The sequence below is a fragment of the Pristiophorus japonicus genome, chromosome 6 (genome assembly GCF_044704955.1).
Source record: "Pristiophorus japonicus isolate sPriJap1 chromosome 6, sPriJap1.hap1, whole genome shotgun sequence".
In the NCBI taxonomy this organism is placed as follows: Eukaryota; Metazoa; Chordata; class Chondrichthyes; family Pristiophoridae; genus Pristiophorus; species Pristiophorus japonicus.
Genome location: NC_091982.1, coordinates 115,493,485 through 115,507,888, shown reverse-complemented (window position 1 = coordinate 115,507,888; position 14,404 = coordinate 115,493,485). Strand labels below are relative to the sequence as shown.

The window sequence follows — 14,404 nt, the reverse complement described above, 5'->3', positions numbered from 1 at the left end:
TCTCTAAGGTAATGGGAACTGAAACTTGTCAATTCAGAATGTTCTCATTTTAAAGGAATGGGCAATTGATATATTAAATTTTGAAAGATTCTTCCGGTCATAGCATGTTCTAATAATTAAAACCTTTTGATCTGTGAGTTAAATGCAAGTATGGTCATAGCACTTCGTTTTAGATTGATGCAGAGCTAATGTTTTGTAAAATAAATGTTGTCTTCTGTGAAACATAACCCTTTATTTACTCTGCCTCTAATCTCATCATGAGGCTATCATGGACTTCATTATTTTTACACAATGGAAATCTACATTGTACCAATAAAGACAATGAAAAATTGAACTATTGGAAGAATTATTTTTAGTATTTGAGTACTGATGCTTTGTTGATTTCAGAATCTGCATTTCTGCCAAATAACTTTGTGGGGTGGGGGGAGTGTGAAGAGGAGAAGAGTATGATAAATATTATGGAATGGCACATGGGTAACACGTAGCGTTTTGTGAGATGCATATTAGACAAGTGCACACAACCAATACGACCTGCATATTGTCAAGTGCATGAGTCATACGCTTTAGATTATGAACAGTTTTGTATAGATTGGCGATACAATAAATGTTTTTTTTTAAGTTACTTTACTTCCTACAAATAAAAATGTTTTAAATGAATCTGAGATCTTGTATGTAGAATTTGAATCATACTTCTAGTTTAAATGTGGCTTGTGAATGAATTTTAATCCTTATCTTCAGGATTCCCTCCTAATGTTTACCTTTCATTTTCATGTATCATGTGACATTTTCACTGAAAAGCGACAACAACAGTGACAAAGCCAAATAAACTGAAAAGTGATACTGCTACTCCTGAGAATGTCTTACTGGTCCATTGTGGCTGTTCTCTTCTCTTCTCCACTCCCCCCTCCTGCCTGCAATGAATGGAATAGTCATTGGTTTGTTATCTGGACCTGCTTCACAATGACATACAAGCCGTGATCCTTACCAACGGGTCCACCACGGACCCAATACAAGTGCAGACCAGTCTCAAGCAGGGCTGTGTCATCGCACCAATGCTCTTCTCAATCTTCCTTGCTGCAATGCTTCATCTCACCCTTAACAAGCTCCCCACTGGGGTGGAGTTAACCTAAAGGACAAGCGAGAAATTGTTCAACCTCCGATGTCTCCAGTGCAGATCCAAGGTTGCTCCAACCTCTGTCATTGAATTACAATATGCAGATGACGCTTGCATTTGTCCACACTCAGAATCTGAACCCCGAGCCATTGTTGACACCTTCACTGAAGCATACGAGAGTCTGGACCTCACATTAAACATCAGTAAGACAAAGGTCCTCTACCAACCAGCCCCGCCACACAGTACTGCTCCCTGGTTAACAAGATCAATGATGAGATCTTGGACAATGTGGACCACTTTCCATACCTTGGAAACCTACTATCAGCAAAGACAGACATCGATGACAAAGTCCAACACTGCCTTCAGTGTGCCAGTGCAGCCTTCGGCTGCCTGAGGAAAAAAGTGTTCGAAGACCAAGATCCCAAACCCCGCACCAAGCTCATGGTCTATAGAGCAGTAGTGATACCTGCCCTCCTATATGCTTCAGAGATATGGACTATGTACAGTAGGCACCTCAAAGCATTGGAGAAATAACACGAACGCTGCCTCTGCAAAATCCTGCAAATTCATTGGCAGGATAGGCGCACCAAAGTCAGCGTTCTCTCTCAGACCAACATCCCCAGCATTGAGGCATTGACCATACTTGACCAGCTTCGGTGGGTGGGGCCACATTGTTTGCATGCCCGATTCTAGACTCCCGAAACAAGCGCTCTACTCCGAACTACATCACGGCAGGTGAGCCCCAGGAGGGCAGAGAAAATGCTTCAAGGACCCTCAAAACCTCCTTGAAAAAATGCAACATCCCCACCAACTCTTGGGAATTACTGGCACAAGACCGCTCAAAGTGGAGGAGGAGTAAACGAGAAGGCACCAAACATTTCGAGCCTTTTCACTGGGAGCACGCGGAAACCAAGTACAAACAGCGGAAGGAGTGTACGACAAATCAAACACCTACCCTCTCGTCTCTCCAATCACCACCTGCCCCACCTGTGACAGAGACTGTAGATCCCGCATTGGTCTCATCACTCACCTTCAAACTCATTTTAGTGTTGAAGCAAGTCATCCTCAACTCCGGGGGACTGCCTAAGAAGAAGAAGATCTGGGTAGAGACATGGTTTTAGAGAATCAAACAAGAGTCCTGTTTTTATTACCAAAATGTTGAATCAACATCAGCACTTTCCTACTTTAAATAATTGTTTTTATTTTTAAATAGGTTCTTAACATTTTGGAGGAATAGTTTTGTAGGAGCTGTAAGAAAAAAGCTATGGGAACTATTGCGTTCCTAACATAGATGAGGCTGCACACAAGGAGGTTAAAGTAACAGTGACCTCAGTCTTTAATAAGACACTCCAGAGGAGCAGGCCTTAGGGGCCGGCTTATATACTGTGGTTCTTATATATACTATTATACTTATATAATGCTGGGGTTCCTTGGGACTTCAGTGGATGCGTTCCCTGGTGACGGAATATGGGAATGCATGCTTTACAGATACACAACATCACTCCCCCCACAAAGTCAAAGTGAAAACTTTTCACAAGGTGAGGCGGTAGGGAGCCTTTTTTCCCTGGTGGGCTGCCTCGGTACAAATGTCTGTTCTGGTGTGTTGGCTGTGCCCTCACTGGGCTGGCGTGTTGTTGGCCCTGCAGGGCTGCTAGGTGAGCCTGGCCTTGCTGGGCTGTTGGGCATGATGGGTTCGATTTCCTGGTCCAGCGTGGTGTCGTTGATCCTTTGGGTGTGTGTTGTGGGCTCGAAAAAGGTGGTGTCTGCTGTGGGTTGTTCAGGGCAGTCTGTGAACCGCAGCCTCGTTTGGTCCAGGTGCTTTCTGCAAATTTGCCAATTGCCTAGTTTGACTACAAACGCCCTATTCCCTTCTTTAGCTTTCACCGTGCCTGCGATCCACTTGGGACCATGTCCATAGTTAGCACATACACAGGGTCATTCAGATCAATTTATCGTGACACAGTGGCGCGACCATCATTTACATTTTGTTGCTGCCCCCTGCTCTCTACCTGATCATGCAGATTGTGGTGAACCAGCGAGAGTCTGGTTTTAAGTGTCCTTTTCATGAGTAGCTCAGCCGGGGGCACTCCTGTGAGCGAGTGGGGTCTCGTGCGGGAGCTGAGCAGTACTCGGGACAGGCGGGTTTGGAATGAGCCTTCTGTGACTCGTTTGAGGCTCTGTTTGATTGTTTGTCCTGCCCGCTCTGCTTGCCCATTGGAGGCTGGTTTAAATGGGGCCGAGGTGACATGTTTGATCCCATTGCGGGTCATGAATTCTTTCAATTCGGCACTGGTGAAACATAGCCCGTTGTCACTGACCAGTATGTCAGGCAGGCTGTGGGTGGCAAACATGGCCCTCAGGCTTTCAATGGTGGCGGTGGCGATGCTTCCTGACATTATTTCACATTCAATCCATTTTGAAAAAGCATCCACCACCACCAGGAACATTTTACCGAGAAACGGGCCCGCATAGTCGACATGGATCCTTGACCATGGTCTGGAGGGCCAGGATCACAAATTAGTGGTGCCTCTCTGGGCGCGTTGCTCAACTGAGCACACATGCTGCATTGCCGTACACAGGACTCTAAGGCAGAGTCGATACCGGGCCACCACACGTGGGATCTGGCTATCGCTTTCATCATTACTATACTTGGGTGTGTGCTGTGGAAATCCGAGATGAACGTCTCCCTGCCCTTTTTTGGTAGCACTACGCGGTTATCTCACAACAGGCAGTCTGCCTGAATGGACAGGTTGTCCTTTCGCCGCTGGAACGGCTTGATTGGCTCTTGCATTTCAAAGGGGATGCTGGTCCAGCTCCCATGCAGTACACAGTGTCGTGTATGTAACCATCATGCAACGGCAATCTTCATGTAACTGTAACCTTCATGCAACTCCTGTACACTGTACTTATACCTTAGAAATGCACACCCTGACCACAGGGGGTGAACTTGTGGGAGACACTCCTCACCTGGGTTTCCAGCTGTAAAAGGGGAGGTCCCACCCATGGTCAGCATTCCTTGGTCCTGGGAATAAAGGTTAAGGTCACATAATAACTGTGTCTGCAGTACATGCCTCGTGTGAGTTTGTAGTACGGTGCAGGGACACCACACATAATTTTTTTTACTAGGGACAGCAGAGGATCTTGGCTGGTCCAAGTCCTAATCTGGCGGGCCTGGACAGGTGATTTATCATGTTCAAACGCTTCCATGATTATCAACAAGTCTGCGGGCTGCGCCACCATCAACAAGTTTGCAGGCTGCGCAATTTCCACACCTGTGGTGGACAATGGTAGCCGACTGAGAGCATCTGCACAGGTCTGCCTGTGGCAGATGGTATAGTTATACGCTGATAGCGTGAGTGCTCACCTTTGTATGCACGCTGAGGCATTAGTATTTCTCCTCTTGTTTTCAGCGAACAGGGATGTGAGGGGCTTGTGATCGGTTTCCAGCTCAAATTTGAGGCCAACAGATACTGATGCATTTTCTTTACCCCGAACACACACGCTAATGCCTCTTTCTCAATCATGCTGTAGGCCCTCTCGGCCTTAGACAAGCTCCTGGAAGTATAGGGGACAGGTTGCAACTTCCCCGTAACATTAGATTGTTGTAATACACACCTGACTCCGTACGACGATGCATCACATGCTAGCACAAGTCTTTTACACGGGTTATACAATACAAGCAGCTTGTTGGAGCATAAAATGTTTCTGGCTTTCTCAAAAGCAATTACTTGTTTTTTTCCCCATACCCAGTTCTCACCTTTACGCAATAACACATGTAGGGGCTCTAAGAGGGTGCTTAACCCCGGTAGGAAGTTACCAAAATAGTTGAGGAATCTCAGGAACGACCGCAGCTCCGTGGCGTTCTATGGCCTGGGCGCATTCCTGATAGCCTCTGTCTTGGCGTCTTTGGGCCGAATGCCATCCCCCACGATCTTTCTCCCCATAAACTCCACTTCTGTTGCCATGAAGACGCATTTCGATCTCTTTAGCCGCAGCCCTACGTGATCCAGTCGCTGGAGGACCTCCGCCAGGTTTTGAAGGTGCTCGGCGCTGTCCCGACCCGTGACCAATATGTTGTCCTGAAAGACCACCGTGTGTGGTACCGACTTGAGTAGGCTCTCCATATTTCTCTGGAAGATCGCTGCAGCTGACCGAATTCCAAACGGGCATCTGTTGTAGATGAACAGTCCCTTGTGCGTGTTGATGCAGGTGAGGCCCTTCGAAGACTCCTCCAGCTCCTGCGTCATGTAGGCCGAAGTCGGGTCGAGCTAGGTGAACGTCTTGCCTCCTGCCAGCGTCGCAAATAGGTCATATGTCTTATGTAACGGGTATTGGTCCTGTAGCGAGAAACGATTAATAGTTACTTTATAATCGCCGCAAATCCTGACCGTGCCATCACTTTTGAGTACTGGAACAATCGGTCTGGCCGACTCGCTGAATTCCACTGGGGAGATGCCCTCGCGTTGCAGCCTGTCCAACTCGATTTCCACTCTCTGCCCCATCATGTGAGGTACCACTCGCGCCTTGTGGTGAATGAGCCGTGCCTTTTGGACCAAGTGGATCCGCACCTTCACCCCAGAAATGTTTCCAATGCCTGGCTCAAAAAGAGAAGGAAATTTGTTCAGAACCTGGGTACATGAGGCCTCATCGACATGTGATAGCGCTCGGATGTCATCCCAATTCCAGCAGATTTTGCTGAGCCAGCTCCTTCCAAGCAATGTGGGGCCATCACCCGGGACAATACAGAGTGGCAGTTCATGCACCGTGCCCTCGTAGGTGACCTTGACCATGGCACTGCCCAGGACAGTGATAAGCTCTTTAGTTTACGTTCTCAGTTTCGTGTGGATGGGGCTCAGGGTTGGTCTGAATGCCTTGTTGCACCACAAACAGTCTCTCAAACATCTTTTTACTCATGATGGATTGACTAGCGCCAGTGTCCAGTTCCATGGCTACGGGTAAGCCATTCAATTTTACGTTTGGCATTATAGGTGGACATTTCGTCGAAAATGTGTTCACCCCGTGTTCTTCAGCATCTGCCTCCTCTCTATGAGGCTCAAAATTGTTTTGGCCTACCATGGACCTATCTTCCTTTGCCACGTGGTGGTTAGCAGGTTTTGCAGAGCTTGCAGGTCGTTTGCAAGCTTGTTGGAGGTGCCCCATTGTTCCACAGCTCTTGCAAACATACCCTTTTTAGTGGCATGAATAGGCTGAATGGAATCCTCCACAACGCCAACAAGGTGTGAATTGCTTTGCATTCATCCTTTGTTGCGGACTCTGAGTCATCTGGGTCACCTGAGGCCTGCTGGCAGTTGCAGACTCGTGGGTTCTGCCCTGTACATTTCTGCTCGCAAACATAGTTCCAGTTAATTTATGAACATTGCAAGCACTTGTGTGCTGAGAGATTTGCTTGGTGTTATCACTGGTGGACATAAACACCTGTGCTATCGCAATGGCCTTACTGAGGGTCAGTGTCTCTACAGTCAAAAGTTTTCGTAGGATGGTCTCATGGCCAATGCCCAGTAAAAAAGTCTCTGAGCATTTGCTCCAGGTAGCCATCAAACTCACATTGTCCTGCAAGTCGCCTTAGCTCGGCGACGTAGCTCGCCACTTCCTGACCTTCAGATCGCTGGCACGTGTAGAACCGATACCTCGCCATCAGCACGCTCTCCCTCAGCTTAAGATGCTCCCAAACCAGTGTACACAGCTCCTCATACGACGTATCTGTGGGTTTCACCGGAGCCAGAAGATTCTTCATGAGGCTGTAGGCCGGTGCACCACAGGCTGTGAGGAGGACCGCTCTCCTTTTTGCAGCGCTTCCTTCTCCATCCAGTTCGTTGGCTACAAAGTACTGGTATAGCCGTTTGATATAGGCTTCCCAGTCCTCGCCCTCCTAGAACTTCTCCAGGATGCGCACAGTTTGCTACATCTTTGCGTTGGATTCGTATTCTCGTCGCCAGTTATTGTGTTCCTAACACAGATGAGACTGCACACAGGGAGGTGAAAGTAACAGTGACCTCAGTCTTTATTAAGACACTCCAGAGTGAGGAACAGGCCTCAGGGGCCGGCTTATATACAGTGCACCCAAGGGATATTGGGATCCCTTGGGACTTCAGGGTATGAGCTCCCTGGTGGCGGAACATGGGAGTACATGCTTTACAGATACACAACAGGAATAATCTGTAAACCAAGTAAGAAGTAAGGATGTTTGATGAAGCGTTAACCTCTTTCCTTCAAATGCACACAAAAGTTGAAGCTTTACCATCCATATTTAAGTTTATTTGATGCCTAAATTGGTAAAGGCTTGTGATACATCTTTATATGGGTGAATAAATACTATACAAAGGAAAAACCTGTTCAGCATTTTGGAGCAAAATTGCTAATGCTGAAACCTATACTGCTATTTATATATAATCTACAAAAGCAAAATACTGCGGATGCTGGAATCAGAAATAAAAATTGAAAACGCTGGAAATCTCAGCAGGTCAGGCAGCATCTGTGGAGAGAGAAGCAGAGTTAACATTTCAGGTTGATGACCCTTCGTCAGAACTGGCGAATGTTCGAAATGAACAAATTCTTAAGGAGCACTGAAAGGGGGAGGGGAGCAAAGAATAAAAGGGAAGGTCTATGATAGGGTAGAAGGCAGGAGAGATTAGAGAGACAAAAAGGATGATGGGCCAATTTGGGTAATAGCAGAAGTTAGAAAAAGATTAGTTTAGATAGGGTGTGAATGGCAGGATAATTATCAACTGCATGGGAAACAAAGAGAGAGAAAATACATCAGAGCAAAATATGGATAGAGGTTAAGGTCTGAAATTGTTGAAATTGCTATATATATAATTAGCTTGTCCAAAATGCTGGAAGTATTGTAAATATCAACATTTATAGTGATCACTGAAACTTCCATTTTCCATGAACCATCCCTGTGTCCTCTAAGTGAAATTGATGCTTTGAGGTGTAGGAGGTTGAGACTGCCCAAAGTTGATAGATTTGGGGCCAATATTGCTGGTTAAAAAAAAAATGATCATCAGCCCCAAGAGGTCAAAGACAAACATTGCAATTTGCTGTCCTGTCCTCTGTCTCTATTTCTATAAATTTTAGTACCATGTCCACTTTCAGCTCTCAACTTCTGTTTATTGCCAGGAATGAGATTTTCAACCTGTGATTGAGGGAACGATGATTTGAATTGAATATATTTTTTATTGTATTTGTCCCCAGCCCCCCAAAACTTGTCTAGTCTAATGTAATTTTGTGCTGTAAACTGATGGCCATATACCCTTCATGCTCTGCTTTCACCATTTTGACTGTGTCTGCATCCTTAATTGGATTATCAATATTTGCAAGACTGAAACTGCTGCTTAATATTTAGATGGATTTTGTTGGTAATTGCACAGCCCAGGAATGTGATCATTATCAGGGAATAGGAAAAAGTAATAACTAATCACAGTAATTATTACTTGGCTTGTTCCATCTACCCAATTCCAGAATATATTTTCAAAGAACTGGCAGAATAAATAAATGGCACCGTTGGTAGTGTATAATTTATAAAAGTACTTTCAATTACTTAAAATATTAACCTAGAATCATAGGCATATTTCTGGGCTGTAACATTCTGTCAGTTTTGGTCTGAGCCTAGTCGAATCCCAAGTTCCAGCTTGCTATTCATACTTTTTCATATTTCAGTACTCAACATATGAAAATGACGGGAAAAGACCAACTGGTCCTTTAAGTCTATGTTATCTCGACATGGTGCAGCTTACATCCACCATCAACTATCCCCCATCCCCACTCACTTAATCTCCAAGGAGAATCAAAATAAAGAGACAGCTATGTCGCCAAAAAAACAATCAACCAATCTCTAGGAAACTGCAGTAACTCTTCGATAATTACAGCTACCCCTCACCTACCATCTATAACTTGAGATCAGGGTGCCTTGTTAGTTTTGAAATTGCATTAATCTCATCACACAGTTGAATGTACTTAATATTCAGGTGCAGATTTGGAAGGGAGTTGTATTTTTCTTTCATTCCTGGGATGTGGACATAACTGGCAAGGCCAGCATTTATTGCCCATCCCTAATTGCCCTTGGGGTGGTGGTGAGTCGGCTTCTTGAACCGCTCCAATCTGTGTGGTGAAGGTACTCCCTCAGTGTTGTTAGAGAGAGACATCCAGGATTTTGACCTAGTAACGATGAAGGAATGGCAATATATTTCCAAGTCAGGATTGTGTGTAACTTGGAGGGGAACTTGGAGGTAATGGTGTTCCCATGCGCCTGCTGCCCTTGTCCTTCTAGTTGATAGAGGTTGTGGGTTTGGGAGGTGCTGCCGAAGAAGCCTTGGCAAGTTGCTTGAGTGCATCTTGTAGATAGTACACACTAAGGCATGGTGGGCTGGTGATGGAGGGGATTAATGTTTAAGGTGGTGGATGAGGTGCCAATCAAGCGGGCTGCTTTGTCTTGGATGGTGTTGAACTTCTTGAGTGTTGTTGAAGATGCATTCATCCAGGCAAGTGGTTAAAACGGTCAGTCTGGGCCCTGAATTTGGTACAAAACTTTAAAAAAAAATCATTAGCCAGGAGTTGAAAGGAAGGGTATGTGTGCTCATTATATTGTCCATCTAAACCTATATATGAAACTAAACTATGGATGTATTACAACCCAGAGCCAAAGCTTTAGACATAATAAGCTTTACTACATGAACGTACAAAAAGAAAGGAGAGAAAAGACCATCAAGCCCATCCATTCCAGGTATGGTACACTGACATACACATTAACCCAGTCCGAAGCTTGCAATTCCTTCAAAAGGCTGAAAAAACATGGCTAATTTGGAAAAAACTCTGTGAGAATTCCCTAAGACAATTAAGGGGATCCAAGGGACTGTAGCAGCACATAATGTTTAGAGTTGTAGCTATCAACTTTGTTCAACTTTGATGGACTTCAGCAATGCCGTACCCTCGGCATGTTTACATTGTCTGTTCTAGAGGTCGATGATTCTCTACGAAAAAAAGCTACAGACATATTCCTGTGCTGAAATATTCTGTGTACTTCCTGGTATTTAAACTAGTGTTTTGCCTCTAGATTTTATATGAATGACCTGTAGTAATCTTACTATTCTCTTGCATATTGAAACCTCTTGATAAGCATGCACTGTGTGATTAACAACGTGCCAGTGGTTCTGTACATGTGACCAGTGCCCACCTGTGTCAGTGGCTCTGCACATGTGACCAGTGCCCACCTAAGCCAGTGCCAGTGGTTCTGTACATGTGACCAGTGCCCACCTGTGCCAGTGGCTCTGTATGTGTGACCAGTGCCCACATAAGCCAGTGCCAGTGGCTCTGTACATTTGACCAGTGCCCACCTGAGCCAGTGGTTCTGTACATGTGACCAGCGCCCACCTGAGCCAATGGTTCTGTACATGTGACCAGTGCCCACCTGTGCCAGTGGTTCTGTACATGTGACCAGTGCCCACCTGTACCAGTGGTTCTGTACATGTGACCAGTGCCCCGTTGGGGCCCCGCCCCGCGGGTGGGCCGCGCGTGCGCAGTGGCGGCGGCTCGGACGGTTGTCGGGGAGAAATGGCGGCGTGTCTGGGCGGCCAGCAGCATCAGCAACACTCGCAACCCTGGCACTCGAGGACCATCGCTCCGCCCGCACAGCTCAACCGCAGCCTGGAGAGGGTCCTGGAGGAGGCCGTCCACTCGGGGCTCCTCAACCTCAGCGGCCGCAAGCTGAAGGAGTTCCCGGCCGTTCACTCGGATTTGACAGATACGGTGCAGGCAGGTGGGTGGGCCGGCCGCTCTCCCTCCCTCCCTCCCGGGCCGGCTCTTTAACTAGGGGACAAGGGGGAGAGCAGGGGTTTGTAGCCTCTGCTGAAAAGGGCGTCTTTCTTTCTGCACACAAAAAAAATCGCAGCGCTGGCCGGCCGAGTGAAGCGACGCCCTGTCGCCTTCCCCCGTTCAAATAAAAGCTAACGGTGCGTGTGGCGGGTGTCCCGGGCTCCGTGTGTTTGGGGAACAATAGCGGGCTCCGAGCGGCCTCTGGGGCAGGACGCTGCAAACCCACCTCCTTCAAAGGGCTTTCGGCCATCAGAGGGGCGATGCCGAGCTGGGCGGGGGTCTTTTTATATATGTGTTTGCTAGGTTTTACACTACACTTATCATCGACGGGTGACCAGTGCAAATAAACCCTGCTTTTTCTTTTTCCTCCTTCGTGGTTTTCTGCTTCTCTCTCTTCCCCCCCCCCCCCCTCAATCTGGGTTACAGTTCTAAGCACCGCTTTCTTTCTGTTCATAGATTGCATTTTGAAAACCCTACGTATGTTTGGTTTCCAGGATCCATTTTGCTTCCTTAAACACACACACTAGCTTTTAACTTCCTTCATATTGCAGCCCGTGGTGGAGCTTTATTTCGTGCAGCAATAGTAAGCATTTAATACGTTGTGTTTAATCAAATTGGGGGATCACTTGAATACATTAATCTTGACTTGTGACCGTTGCAAATTCAGGTCCAATTTCTCTCTGGCGGTTATCAGTTTACTGGTGGCAGTAACATTTTGTTTGTATCATGTTTTTAAATATTTCTTTAAAACTAATTTTTATGCTCTCTGATGTGAAGTTGTGAATTGCAATTCATAAATGCCACAGGTGACATAAATAATAACTGGTTTCTTTGGTTGAAAGTAGTTACAAGGTTTGGGTTTTCATCTGAGCCCAGAAATTGGGTGCTGTGTCTGCATCTTTTTAAACAAAACTGTACTTGTTAATTTGTAAATGTAATTCCTGTGGGGTTATTCTGATGAGTTTTATTGTGCAACCCACCATTCAATGAAATGGTCATCTGTGATTGAAGCAAATTTAAGTAATTGTATGACTAGCAGGTAGTTAGGTCATTCTTTTTATGTATTATTTTCAGTCTTAGTCGCAGCTATTGTCTCTTAATGTATGTAAACAATCTTTAGGTTGGTGGCATGTATTCCTTTGGGATGTTTACAACATGTGACATAAGGTTAATGTACATTGTGGTGAATCTACATAGCCTGCAATAGAATGTCAATAGGATGTGGGCTTGCTGGTGTTGGCCATGTTTTGCAACAAATCACAAGACAGCACCATATGATAGGAAAGACTGCGTTGGGCCAAAAAAGGTTTAATCCCTAAAATTAAGTGGGTACTGATTATGGTAAGATTTTGAAAGATGCCTGGTACGACAATCCATCTGAAAGATGTGTATTTGCAGTGATCTTGTAAGGAGCACTTTTCATGTTTTTGGACAAAATAGGCTTATCTACACCTAATATAATTATGCACAGGTTAGTGTATTTACAGGACCTTCCAGATATATATGAATTGTGAAATTTAAGTAAAGGTGGTTTGTCCAGCACAGCTTAATTTAAAAAAAAGCTATAGTATGGAAGTGTCAACCATGTCTTATGAAGGCTGGTTTCATCATGTTTGTTAGGTTATACATACATACACACTAAATTATAAACATATTACATTTCAAAAGGTTTAACAACATTTCTGACAAGATATGTTAAAGTGTAGTTTCTCTTCATCTGACAGTGTTCCCAGCTGAAAAGTTGATTTATAGTTAAAACAGCAGATCGTGATTGACCTATGTATTTACAGTATTTTGTTTTTATTTGAGATTTCTGGCATTTGTATGTTTTTTCATCATATCTAACAAGGAATACCTCAGATCGTCCAGATCTTATAATATTTTGTGATGACTAATATCTTTTATAGAATCATAGACTAGTACAGCACAGAAGGAAGCCATTCGGCCCATCAAGTCTGCGCCAGCTATTTCGAAGAGCAATCCAGTTAGTTACGTATGCCTGTTCGTTTCCCTGCAACTTTTTCTCAAGTATTTATCCAATTCCTTTTTGAAGGCTACTATTTAATCTGTATCCACCACCCTAGGGGGCAGTGCATTCCAAATCCTAACCACTTGTTGTGTTTTTTAAAAAAACACCTCATGTCACCTCTGCTTCTTTTGCTGAACACCTTCAATCTGTGCCTGCTGATTATCGATCTTTCAGCATTGGAAACAGTTTCTCTTTATTTACTCTAAACACTTCATGATTTTAAACACACCTCAAATCTGCTCTTTGTCTTCTCTGCTCCAAGGAGAACAACCCCAGCTTCTCTAGTCTATCCACATAACCATAATCCCTTATCCTTGGAACCGTTTTAATAAATGTATTCTATATCTTCTTCAAAGCCTGTACGTTCCTCCCAAAATGTAGTGCCCAGAATTCGACATAATACTCCAGCTGGGGTTGAACTAGTGTTTAATATTGGTTTAGCCTAACTTGTTGGCTTTTGTACTCTCTGCCTCTATTTATAGAGTCCAAGATCCCATATACTATATTAATTATTTTGTTAATCTATCCTGCCACCTTCAAAGATTTGTACATAAACACCCTCTGTTCTTGCACCCCATTTAAAATTGTACCATTTAGCGCTTATTGTCTCTTCTCATTCGCCTCACTTTTCTGCGTTGAATTTCATCTGCCATGTGTCTGCCCATTCCACCAACTTGTCTGTGTCCTCTTGAAGTCTATTACTATCTTCCTCACTGTTTACTACACTTCCAAGTTTCGTGTCCTTTGCAAATTTCAAAATTATGTCCTGTATCCCCAAGTTCATGTCACTGATGTATATCAAAAACAGCAGTGGTCCGAGTGCATTACTTTTTAACCTTTGATAAATATTGAATCCAAATAGATTTTGTTCATATCGTCTTTTTGTCTTTGCCTTTTTTGAGTATGTGGTATCCCAAGTGGAAAGTACTATGATGTAGCATACCTAGACCTCCAGAAGATGCTTGACAGTTCTGGATGGATGGCTGTTATGCACGACTAAGGCAGTGGATCTCTATGGTTAAAATCTAGATTATGTATTTTTTTTAAAAACTAGCTGAAAGAGAGGCAACAAGGGTAGTAGTTGAGTGATGCCAGCTTGGGTAACAAACTGAACTATTCCGCAGAGATTGGTGCTGCAGCCCTTACTGTTTGTATTCTATGAAAACAGTATCCATTTTAGATAATAGAATTTTTGGTCAAATTTCCAGATATTAAGCTTTGAGGAGCCAATTAACTGCAGAAGGACGAAGGCAAAGTTTGTAAGGCAGATTACACTCAATAACAGACAAGTGTGAGGTGTTAGACACTGGATGGAAGTATTTGGGATCCACTAGCTCAGTGGTGTTGGACTTATTTAGGTGAGAAGAGTTCTGGGAGTGATAGACTCAACAGCTGCCTTGCCCAGTCATAATGCAGCAGCAGTAGCAATC

General features: G+C 44.6%; 1 protein-coding gene across 5 annotated transcripts in view; it reads left to right on the top strand.

Annotated features, from left to right (window-relative positions):
* Positions 1 to 10,664: 10,664 nt before the first annotated feature.
* The window catches only part of lrch2 (leucine-rich repeats and calponin homology (CH) domain containing 2), a 199,244-nt gene continuing 195,504 nt past the window's right edge, over positions 10,665 to 14,404 (top strand). For 4 of the 5 annotated variants that reach the window (XR_011593624.1, XM_070883131.1, XM_070883130.1 and 1 more), the window contains exon 1: positions 10,665 to 10,889. Coding sequence is in view for 3 of the 5 variants with exons in the window: in XM_070883131.1 (XP_070739232.1) it covers positions 10,685 to 10,889 (205 nt within the window). In the remaining 2 variants the exon portion in view is untranslated. The remainder of the gene's footprint in view (positions 10,890 to 14,404) is intronic. The other variant, XM_070883133.1, reaches the window with a different exon arrangement.